This window comes from Geotrypetes seraphini, chromosome 1 (genome assembly GCF_902459505.1).
Source record: "Geotrypetes seraphini chromosome 1, aGeoSer1.1, whole genome shotgun sequence".
Classification (NCBI taxonomy): Eukaryota; Metazoa; Chordata; class Amphibia; order Gymnophiona; family Dermophiidae; genus Geotrypetes; species Geotrypetes seraphini.
Window position 1 is genome coordinate 459,495,169 of NC_047084.1, and position 12,099 is coordinate 459,507,267.

The 12,099-nt window shown below is 47.5% G+C and overlaps 1 protein-coding gene across 2 annotated transcripts in view; it reads left to right on the forward strand.

Annotated features, from left to right (window-relative positions):
- TAZ (tafazzin) overlaps window positions 1-12,099 on the forward strand; it is a 94,179-nt gene that overhangs the window by 65,022 nt on the left and 17,058 nt on the right. For both annotated transcript variants that reach the window (XM_033922737.1, XM_033922747.1), the window contains exon 9: window positions 5,355-5,407. In XM_033922737.1, coding sequence (XP_033778628.1) covers window positions 5,355-5,407 — 53 coding nt within the window. The remainder of the gene's footprint in view (window positions 1-5,354; window positions 5,408-12,099) is intronic.

Here is a 12,099-nt window from a genome sequence, read left to right on the forward strand (position 1 = left end):
GCCCCCCAACCCCCCCCCCCAACCCCAGAGTGGAGAGCAGCAGAAGAAGAAGCAAGAAAAACACAAGGAAGAGAAAACAAATAGCAGCTTCAAAATGTACAGAACCGAAGAGCGAGTGTGCACATAACCAGTTCACCAGAGAGGAAAACAAGGAGAAAAAGCCAAAAGTAAGAAGGAAACAGAAGGAGAAAATAGACATAGAAGAAAAGGAAAGGAAAAGGGGAGAAACAGGAACAAAAAGGGAAAGAAGCAAGTGAATGAATAAGTAGATAAGGAAGAAAAGAGGCTGTCCCTCCCACCTCATGAGTTAAGCAGAAGACTGCGGGACCGATGAGGTAAGGCCATCCAATACACCTCCCAAATCTCCTGGAAACGGTCCCAGCCACGTGGCAGCCGGCCCGACACTGCTCTACGTTCCAAAAGGGCCATCTCAAACAGGAACCGTTGCCATTGCGCCACGGAGGGAATAGCACCAACACACCAAAATCGCCCTCTTAGCCATTAAGAAGGCCTTCTGCACTAACAGACAGTGACCCACCGGCAGAGCTCCCAAGCCTTCAGTCGCATAAAAAAGAGAAGATAGCGGAGAGCAGGCCGGTAGAGAAGGCAAAAAAGAACGCAAGAAAGCCCAAACTCTGGACCAAAACAATTGAATTCGGGGGCAGGCCCAAAACATATGCCCCAACGTGGCTTCCACACCATTACATTTGGGACAAGCATCCCGCTCAGCAAACCCCGCACGATATGCTCTCAATGGGGAAATGAATGCGCGATGTAGAAACTTATACTCCTGTTCTCTGTGGATCATACTCCAAGAAATTGTCGCTACACAAGCAAAGCTAGAGGAAAGGAGCTCCGGCGCAAAGTCCAGCTGCAAATCCCGACTCCACACCTGTGCCAGACGACACACCGGACCATCCGGGCAGAGAGAAAGAAGAGCAGAAGTGTAATAACTCAACCGAGGAGCCACGGGATCCCACAATGCCAAGCATAAGCCCAAGCGGCCCAAAATATCCGCTTGGATCGCCGACGCAGGAAGACTAGAAATATAGTGGTGAACCTGAGAATAGCCAAACAGATCAACAGAATCAAGATGATACAAAGACATGAGTTCCAGTGGAGTAAGAGGCCGCCCCTCCTCATGCAAAAGATCCCCTACCCGTTTGATGCCCCGGGCATGCCAGACCCGAAAGGTACGAGTCTCTCGCCCCGGGAAAGTAGGCCACACAGTAGCCACATCTAGATGAAGCGCCATAGCTTCAGATTTAGAAACGTTAAGCTTCAAACCAGAGAGCTCACCAAAACTACCAAACAGATCTAACAAAGGAGTCAAGGCCCTCTCCGGACTAGTAAGCACCACCATAATGTCGTCCGCAAAGGCCATACAGCGTATTGATGAGTCCCCCAGTTCTACTCCCAGCAAGGCCGAATGTTGCCGAAGCCGAATCAGCAAGGGTTCCAAGAACAAAATATATAAAAGCGGAGAGAGCGGGCAACCCTGCCGGGTCCCCCTTCCCAACCGAAACACTTTGGAAGGGCAACCATTAACTAAAACCGCCGCCATCGGATCAGAGTATAATGTTCGAATAGCCTGCAGAAAGAAACCAGATAGCCCATAGCGAGTCAGCAAAGGAAATAGAAACGCACACTCAACTCTATCAAAAGCCTTCTCCGAGTCGAAACTAATGACCAGAGAAGGAAGCCGACGGGAAGCACAATATGCCATGGCTAACAACAATTTGCGAACATTATGTCCCGCCTGCATACCCTGTACAAAACCAACTTGATCATCCTTCACTAGAACTGGCAAATAGGGAGTTAATCAATCAGCCAACAATTTGGCTAGAATTTTCAAGTCAACATTAATGAGAGAAATAGGGCGATACGATTCTACCAAAGTGTGATCCTTGCCGGGTTTAGGCAGTACCGTAATGAGAGCCTGATTGTCCCCAGCTGGAAAAGAGCCCTGTGCTATAGCCTGACAGAAATATCGACACATCGGGTCGGCAACATAGCCACAAAGGATCCGAAAAAACTCTCCACTAAAACCATCTGGTCCCGGCGATTTACCAAACGGAAGCCCCCGAATAACGCGTTGGACCTCCTCCCTAGAAATAGGCATGTTCAAGACCTCGATAGCCTCCGCGGGCAAGTTGGGCAGCCCCAAGGAGTCCAGGAAGTCCGTAATCAACTGATCCTTATGCACCACCTCCGCCGTATACAACTTGTGGTAGTATTGTTCAAAGAGAGCCGCAAGCTGGGGCTGAGAGGTGACGATCTGGCCAGTCGCTGAACGCAAAGAAGAAATCAAAGTGTTGCCCCTCCAGCCCTTGGTGAAGTTGGCAAGCAAGCGGCCAGGCCGATTACCAAACCGATGGTACTTGTAGTGAGAAGAGAACAAAAAATGCCTGGCCCGGTCATGCAAAAGAGTATGATAAGCTGTTTGAGCAGTATAGAAGTCATGCCTATACCGCAGAGTGGGAGAACTAAGGAACCGCCTATAACAAAGCTTAACCTTCCGCTCCAGTTCCAAGACCCTACCGGCTAAGATCTTACGCTTCCGAGAACAATAGTCGATGATAGACCCCCGAAGCACCGCTTTCGCCGTGTTCCAAAAAAGCGTCCCATCGGAAACATGGCCCGCATTAAAGGAAACAAAGTCCCGCCACTGTTGCACTAAAAAGGGAGAAAAATCAGGATCATAATAGAGAGCCACCGGGAATCGCCATCTGCCCTTCCCACCAGAGCCCGGACCTCCCAGCACCAAGTCCAACCATATGGGTGTATGGTCAGAAACTGCCAAGACCCCAATCCCAGCCTCAGAAACACAGTGGAAGGAGGAACGAGACAGAAAGATATAGTCAATCCGTGAAGAAGTGAGGTGTACCCTTGAAAGGTGAGTGAAATCTCGGTCCCCAGGATGTAAAGTACGCCACACGTCCACTAGGTCAAGAGCCTGCACGAAAGCCGGCAGGCCATTATCCGACCTAGGGGAGATGCGCGAAGACCCTCCAGAGCAATCCTCACCAGGGACCATAACAGAGTTGAAGTCCCCCAATAGGACCAAATGATCTAGAGGTTCAGATTGCAAAGGCAAAATAACACCCAGCAGCCGCTTGAAAAAAGCACGCTGTGCCACATTAGGTGCATAAATTGAAGCCAAGAGAACTCTCCGCTGGTAAAGCAGGCCCTGAACCAGGACAAATCTCCCCTCAGGATCAGAAACAACTTTGGTCTGAGTAAACGGAACAGATTTATGGATGAGGATAGCCACCCCCGCCTTAGTTTTGGGCGAGGAGGCAGAGTAACATTGGCCCACCCAAGAACGTTTCAATTTATCATGTTCGAGCGCAGAGAGTTTAGTTTCCTGCAACCCCACAATATCAGCCTTGTAACGGGCCAAGCACTGAAGAATCTTGGTCCGTTTAACAGGTGAGTTAATCCCAGAAACGTTCCAAGAGGCACAACGCAGTCCCCTCTTAGGTGTCATGTGCCCAGCAGAGAGAGATGCAATCCAGCAGGTTAAACGTAATCTGCTGCTGGGGCGCCCAGCCCTCACCCCAGCAGACACTCAACACAAGCACACTCACCCGCAACAAACGCTCATCCACTCCCCTTCCCCCCAACCCACATCCCCCCACCCGACCTCCCCCCACCCAAACCCCCCTCCCATTAGAATCCACCATCCACCAAAGAAAAATGACTGAGGGAGTCCCATGCCAGTAGCTCCCCCCCCCATACCTCAACACCCGACCCAGAATAAACGAACCATATAACAAGTAACTAGAAAGGAGCCGGAAATATAGCATAACAGCAAAACCAGAGTCCGGCAATAAAGTGCTGCCAAAACAGGAGCTAGGATGTTGCAGGTAAGAGAAAGTCCATCAGCTAGGTACCAGCCAGGCAACCCAGCCCACACAGACCCTTAACTCAAAGTCCCACAGAGGGACCAGGGAAACAGCAAACAAATAAGAAGGAAACAGAACTGAAAAGAGCAAGTCAAATCAAGTCGGACCCTCCTGTGACGGGAACCACTGGTGCAGCTGAGCTTGAGCTGCTTCGCACGTAGTAAATACATGAGGCTGACCATTGTAGAGAACACGCAGCCGGGCCGGGAACTGTAAGGTGAAACGCACATCCTTGGCCACCAGCTGCTTACACACAGGAGAGAATCCCCGTCGAAGTGATGCCACCTGGGCAGAGTAATCCTGAAAAAGAAGGATTTTCTGATTCTGAAAGGTGAGAGTCTTCTTTTTCCTATAGGATTTCATAAGCTGGTCTTTAATAGCAAAGTTAAGTAGTCGTAAGATGACAATTCGCGGTCGCGCAGCACCATCCGGTTTCTTACCCAGCCTATGAGCCCGTTCAATCCTCACGGGGCCCAAGGCGGCAGTATCCAGCAACTCGGCCGATAGCCACTTCTCCAGGACCTCAGCAAGAGAGGCGTCCGGGACCACCTCAGGGATCCCCACCAGGCGCAGGTTATTCCTACGGGAGCGATTCTCCAAGTCATCAAGCTTGTCCTCACAGGCAGACATTTTGCAGCGCAACGTGGCAAGCTCCGTCTGAACAACAGACAAGGAATCCTTCGCAGAACTCACTCTCTGCTCTACCTCGGTCATCCGGGCATTAAATTCATGAACCTCCGTGGATAAGGTCGCGAGGTTCTCATTTACTTTATCTAGTCGGGTGCCCAGCGCACTCACCACAGCCTCCGTTAATTTCGCCACCAGTGGCGCGCTTGCAGGGTCAGGCTCCTCAGCCGAATCCGCCATCTTGTCTTCTACAGTCGCCAGAGCCTTGCTGCGGGTCCCGTCTTTTTTACCACTCTTCGTGGTCATCGCGGTTCCGGATTTGCGGACAAACTTGTCCATACAGGTCACCAACCCCTCTCCTCCACAATCGGGTCCAGTGTCGAGGCAGAATATAGGCCAAAAGGAGTTAGATCGAGAGGGAGCTACGGAGCTCAGGAAAACAGCGCTTCCCTGCTCACTGCATGGCCACGCCCCTCATAAAATCCAGTTTAAAAAGGAATACAACACAAAGTTTGAGATGAGAGAGTTTAGGCTAGGCAGAAATTTTGTCTCGGGAAGGGTATACTCTATTTGGTTGGGTGGAAGCCATATTTGAGGATGAAATGAGATATGATCAACTTGGGTAAAGATTTCCTGAGGACTTCTTAGGAGCTGGGAGCCAAGATGGCAGGTCCTGCCCTTCATGGATACCTGCAATAGGATGACTGATGTGTTGGAGAGGGCCACTGCATTTCCAGATTCCCCATCTATCCTCCCTTGTTGGTAGTTCTGGTGCCTTTGTTATTTGGGTCATCTTTTTTTTTCCTTTTGCTGTTTCAGGTATGAATGATGTGTTGCCCAACAGCCAACCATATGTGCCTCGTGTGGGACAGGTATGTATATATGTAGCTGTGTGTTTGTGTCATCAGATATACCTCTGTGCAGTAACAGTGAGTCTAGGGAACATCGTGTGCTTGTACTGGGGTAGTGTCTTGGATAGTGAATTGGAGGAGAGGGCAACAAGGAGGTGGGCCCTACATACATATCAGTGTAACACAATAAGTGAGTAAAGCTGTAGAAACACTTCTAAAGAAAAGAATACTGCAGTACTTAGCTTTCAGGACCTCCCACAATATGGGTCAAAAGGCAGGTCTGCAGTAGACTGCCTGATTGGAATTCAATAATGCATTTGACTAGAAGAGATAAAGTGCTCACACTCTGTATTAGGGATGAGTTCTGACTGTTCTCCAATGTTGGTTTTCTATGTTGGGGTGGGTGCAAGCTTTAATCTGCAGGGCCCAAGACATAAAATAGTATTTTGGTGTTGAAACACCAAATTGACATTTAGACTTTTTTTTTATTGCAACATGAAAGTTTACCAAAATGCGCTTGTTCAACAGGGGCAATAACACACTTTCAGACAGGGCAAACAGTAGAACTTGGGGGCCTGGGTCCTGCCCCCACTTTAGGCTTGAGCCTTCTTCAGAACTGCAGCACCCCTTTACCTTTGCTGGAAGGATGCTGAAGCTCCACCAGCCAAATAAATACAGTGCCACCACTTTTCTCCTCACACTGATTTCTTCCTGCAGAAGTCAGCGGCTGCATGAGAAGTACCAGCATCAGTAGCTGAAGGCTGACACCAACTTCTGCAGGAAGGAAGCAGCGCTAGGAGGAGGGGAATGGTGGCATTGTATTTGGTTGGCGGTGCCTCTGCATTCCCACTAGCAAAAGGTATGTTTGGTGTAGGAGGGGAAGAGAAGGAGGGAGCAATATGTTGCTTCTGCAGTCCACATCTTCACATCCCCAGATAAATTCCTTAGCAAAGAAATGTTTCTTTAGTTTGCGCATGTTGAGGAAAGTCAGAGCACTATTTTATCAAAAACATTATTTATTACTAGTACAATCCACTGTGTTGGCCCAGTTAAACTACTGTAATTCTATTTATTTGGGTATTAAACAGGGCAGTTGAGATTGTCTCCGGTTAATACAGATTACAGTGGCCAAACTTATTTTTGGAAAGAGAAAGTACGACCATGTTTCCCCATTGCTGAAAAAACTCCATTGGCTTCCGGTGCATGTGTGGTTTTCAAACTCCTTTATGGAATATTTGACTCTTTGATTCCCCTTAGTGGGAATTCCATTAGATCCTGCTATTCAAGAATTACAGCAATTCACAAATTAGCATTTCCTTCTCTGAAAGGTATTAAATGCACTGGGAAGCTTAGTAAATCTTTTACTTTTAAATTAGTGAGAATTTGGAATGGACTTCCAGATTCTCTAAGACTGGTAGATCAATTATTTCAATTTCGAAAAAGTTTACAAACCTGGTTGTTTTCACAATAGTTAATTTGATTCTAGCTGTCGTATAGTAATTTTAAGCAATGCAACATACTTTTTTCTAACTTTTTCCATCCATCTAATCTAATCAATTTCTGTTTTTATCCCACAGTTTTTACTTGTTATGTTTCATTTTTTAATGAACTGTAGGCCGAGTCAAGCTCCTTAGGGAGTAGATTCAGTATATAAAATGATTAGATTAGATTGGAGGGCTGGCTGTACCCATGTTTTGTATGGTTCTTTCTGGTAGCATCTGCAATGTAACTCAATAAATTGTAACCTGCTGAGCAAAAAAGTACCAAAAGTGGGGTATGAGACATAATTATACCACAGGATAGAGGGATATCAACTGCATAATCCAGCAAAATTTCAGTCTCTAGTATGAACTAATTACACCTTTAAAAAATGAGAAATGTTTATCAATGAAATAATTAACCCCAGAAAATCACATACCCCACTTTAGATACCTGCAGTTTTTAAGCTATAGATAAAAAACATTAAAGTTGTGAGAAAATTTTGTATAGTCCCATTCTACTGACCCTATAGTACACAAAGCTTTCAAAATGGAAAGTTGCCCCTTCACACTTTTATAGCCTTTATCTCTTATTTGTATCTCTTATTTGTAATTAGGGTCTTTTTTTTTTTTTTTTCTTCCTTGCTGGCTTTTGGAGCTGCCTCTGAACAAGAATTATAAGATTCCTCCTTCCAGACTTTAGGATTTCCCTCTGTACCAGAGATCTTCAGTTCTCCATTCCTCTCCTTCAGCTTTTTTAAGCTTATGGGCAAATGCTTAGCTGTCTCTACCAGTAAGCAAGGGGCTGGTGTAGAGGTATTAGATATTCTAGAAAACCTTCAATCTTGCATCCTACCCCTCTCCTCTCAAAATAAGCTTTCAGGACCCAAGGTGCCCCTCTTGAGAGTTTGATAATTAGATTAAATCATGATCACCCCACCATGATCCCAAAATGATCTTATAAAAATATGTAATTGGAAATCATACTGCTAAATAGTAAAACACTAGTCTTTAAGCCCGTTACATTAACGGGTGCTAGAATAGATGTGTCTGTCTGTCTATGTTTCTTTATCTCTCTCTCCTTGGCCGCTGTCTGTATCCTTCTGTTTCCCCCTCCCCCCCGAGCAAAGCTGTCTGCCCCCAGCATCCACCTCCCCCCCAAAAATATCTCTCCATGGCCCTCTTCTGTCTTCCCCCCCAGAGCAAAACTGTCTGTCCCCAGCACACCTCCCCCCAAAGCAGCCCCCTTTCCCTGTCTCTCCATGGCCCCTTCTGTCTCCCCCCAGCACACCCCTCCCCCCAAAGCAGCCCCCTTTCCCTCTCCCTGTCTCTCCCTGGCCCCTTCTGTCTTCCCCCCAGAGCAAAGCTGTTTGCCCCAAGCATACCCCTGCCCCCAAAGCAGCCCCCCTTTCCCTCTCCTGCTGACTCTCTCTCTGGCCCCCTTTCTCTGTCTGTCTTTCTGTCCCTCTCCCTATCCCTGTGTCTTTCTTTATTTCTGTCTCCCTCCCTCCCGCTGTCTGTCTGTCATTTTCCCCATTTCCCTGTGCAGCAGCATTTCCATCCCACTTCCCTATGCAGCAGCAACAGCATTTCCCTCCTATCCCCCCTTTCCTGTGTAGAAGCAGTAGCAGCATTTTCCCCCACTCCCCCTTTCCCTTCTCTTCCCTGCTCTGTTCGGCCCCTCCCCCTTCTTTTACTGCCATTGTCGATCCGGCCTGCTCCTGACCCTCCCACCGCCGACAAACCTCAGGGCTCCAGCCGCATAGGCAGCACTTTAAACACACTGCTTTGCGGCCTTCTACTGGCGATTTCCTCTGCCGCGTCTGTCTCTGATAATGTCATCAGAGACGCGGCAGAGGAAATCGGCAGAGAAGGGCGCGAAGCAGCGTGTTTATAGTGCTGCCTATGCCGCTGGAGCCGGGAGGCGACGGAGAGGGCAAGGGGTGCTAGCGGCTGGCAGCCGCCGCTCCGCAGGTGGAGAGCAGGGAAGGGCGCGCATGCGCACTTGTCTTGCCTCACGTGAGGCCAGACTGTAAGCCGCGCATACGCACTTCCTATGGGTCGCTACAGCTCACGGAAAACCGGCGCACACATAGGAAGTGCGCATGCGCGGCTTACCGTTTTATTATATTAGATATTTTAATGGTCGACTGAGCAAGGAGGCAAAAGCGTTAGAGATGCGGCAGATAATTTTGGATATCATTGGCATAACAAAAAGGGATACAGCCCTGGTGTTGGATGAGTGAAAGAAGTGGAGCAGGGAAGATGTTAAGAGTTGGGGCAAGGATAGAGCTTTGGGGTATACCAGACTGCACAGAGTAGGTAGAGGAAAGGAAGATACCATGGAGGAGCTGGAAAGTATGGTCAGAGAGGTAACTGTTGAACCATGAGTAAACAGTGTCCTTGATATGAAGACAGAGGATAAGAGATAGAAATAGGGAGTGGTCTATGATGTTAAAGGGTTGAGTTAGACAGAATGGTATTGGAGGAGCAGATGGTGTTATGAAAGGCGAGCAGTAGGATTTCTATGCTGTGGTAAGAATGGTAAGTTGGAGATTGGATGAAACCTTGGAAGCAAGTGTAGGATTAAGATTCAACGTTTTGAGGAGAGGTCTAACCAGGGTTTGTTTCCATACTGGGGATACACAACCAAGAGAAAGACTAGACCAAAGAAGGTGTGGAGACAATGTTTAGTTCCATTCCTATTTTAAATGACACTTTGAAGGCCTTGCCTTAATGACAAACTTATTGGAAAACAAATCTCGACAATTTATAATCCTTTTTTGGTGACTGTTACCCATGGCTAGCCTGCAGAAACGGGGAGGAAAAAAACCTGGTTGCTGCAGGTATGGGGACAAGGCCATTCACTGCTCCTTGGAACGGTGAATGGCCTTGTCCCCACAGTTAAGTATTTTGTACGCGTTGCCTCACTTATCACTCCTCACAATCGCCTGGTCCAGAACCCTATCTCCTTTCTCCCGATCGCTGCAGTCTGGTCATCTCCCTCCCTCCCTTCACCTTTGCTGGTGATTTTCAATTTTCTGTCTCCAAGCAGCATAAGCCTTTAAACAAGTCGCGTGGTGCTGCCTGAAACTTCTCCTCTGATGCAACCGGAAACAGGAAGTTGCGTCAGAGGAGAAGTTTCAGTGCAGCCACACGCGACTTGAGAAAAGGCCTAGGGCGAGGGTATCAGCGGCTGGAATGGAGTCATTGAAGAGATTAAGAGGTGAAACGTCAATCAGGTTGTTTACTAGTCTAAATATCTCTTTTGAGTTAAGACCATCCTGGTATATACAAGAGGAGTAATATTGTTTGCTTTTCTCTTGCAGCAGGAGCTTATATTCTTTGGATTTTGCTCACCATTCTAATTTAGTAATTTCTGCTTTATTCTTGTGTGCGTGGCGTATTAGCATAAGTAACTCTGGGTTGAACCATTTGGAGTCCCAGTCAGTATAAAAATCTTTTGGCTGATGGTTGGCAAAGTTGGAGTCATAGCTAGATCAGAATGACAGTTTGAATGAAAATTAAAATTATTATCCCAGAACAAGCAGGCAGCATAATCTCACTGATGGGCGACATCACCGACGGAGCCCCGACAAGGGCACTTGAAAAGTGAATCGCAACTTCAAGTTTTAGAAAGTTTGCAATCAGTCTGTACAGCGCATGTTACGAGTGCCTTCCCGCCCGACATAGGCGTGCAGTCCCTCAGTTTTCTAGTTTCCATGGAGCTAAGATGACGCATTCAATAGCTGTTGAAATTTTTTCGCCTTCCCGCTCTTGTGTTTTCAGTCAGTTTCGGTTTTTTTTTTTCCTTTTTCCTTTTACCTCTGGTTAAAAAAAAAATCTTACTTTTTTTCGTTTCACGGGTTCGGCCCGGCAGGACCTGTTGTACCACCTTGGCCTCCAGCTTCGATTTGGCTGAGACAGTCTTTCCGTCGATGTCATGCCCACAGACGGGATTTAAAAAGTGCAGTCGCTGTGCTCGGCCCATATCTGTGACTGACCCATATCGCTGGTGTCTCCAGTGTTTAGGACCAGAGCACCGCCTGGAAACCTGTACTTGGTGTTCTCTTCAGAAGAGGATGTAGAAAACCCGTCTTCTTTAACAGACGTTATTGTTCGGTGTCGTTATGGAGGGGGAGCCGACATCACTACTGACACCAGCAGCACCAGTGGCACCAACCAAGATGACACCATGTATATCGACACCGGCAGAAACATCTCCGGTGTCGCAACCTTCTATGGGTTAGCTGGATAAGAAGCTTTCCCCTACCCCATCTGGGACTCAGGTCAAAGTGGCATTGAGTCGAGTCATGCCGACCTTGAAAAAGTCCCGTAAGTGCTCGGTCTCAATTTTGGTGAGTGCCTTGACATCGGCAATCTTAACCCTGGACTGGAATGCGGCACCAGTGGTACTGGCTAAATAGCAAATGGTGCCGGTGCTCTCCCTAAAGCAAAAGATTGACAATTTGCTTCAGAAGCAATTGGGTAAGTATTTTCAGATGCTGGTGCCGACTCAAATTATGGCCATATTGACCCCAACTGTCCAAGCTAGGTAGACACCGGCTCTCCAGGTAATGGTTCAGTCTGAGCAGATAGCAACACTGACCGAACCTCACATTGATGCTCCACCGGTGCGGGGACCATTGACACGGGAGTCAATTGATCTCACTCCATGGCACCAGTCGTTGTCATCTCAAACATCTAGAGAGGTGACATCGGTGCGGTCCCGGAAGGCCTCTCATAAGATAAAGCATATTGAGCCTTCGACACCGAGTCTTTGGCACCGTCCTCATTCCATTCAGGATTCAGACTTATTGGGAGACTCGGAGCAAGAACCACTCTCATCTGATTCTGAGGATTCTGATAGTTCAGATTTACCTCAGCGTCAACCTGCTGCTTTTTCTGAGAGGTCCTCTTTTTCAAGGTTTCTCCATCAAATGTCTGAGGACCTTTCCATTCCATTGGAGGCGGACTCCAAGTATAGTAAACAGTTCTTGGAGGCTCTAGACTATGATCAACCACCAAAAGAACTACTAAAGCTTCCTCTTCATGATATTTTGCGTGAGACTTTCTACAAAAATCTGGAAACTCCACTTTCTGTTCCTGTGGCTCCTAGAAAGCTTGACTCATTATATAGAGTGGGTCCTATTCCTGGGTTTGATAAACCTCAGCTTCTTCATAAGTCTCTTCTGGTAGAATCGACCTTGAAGTATGCAGGGGCTAGTGTCTATG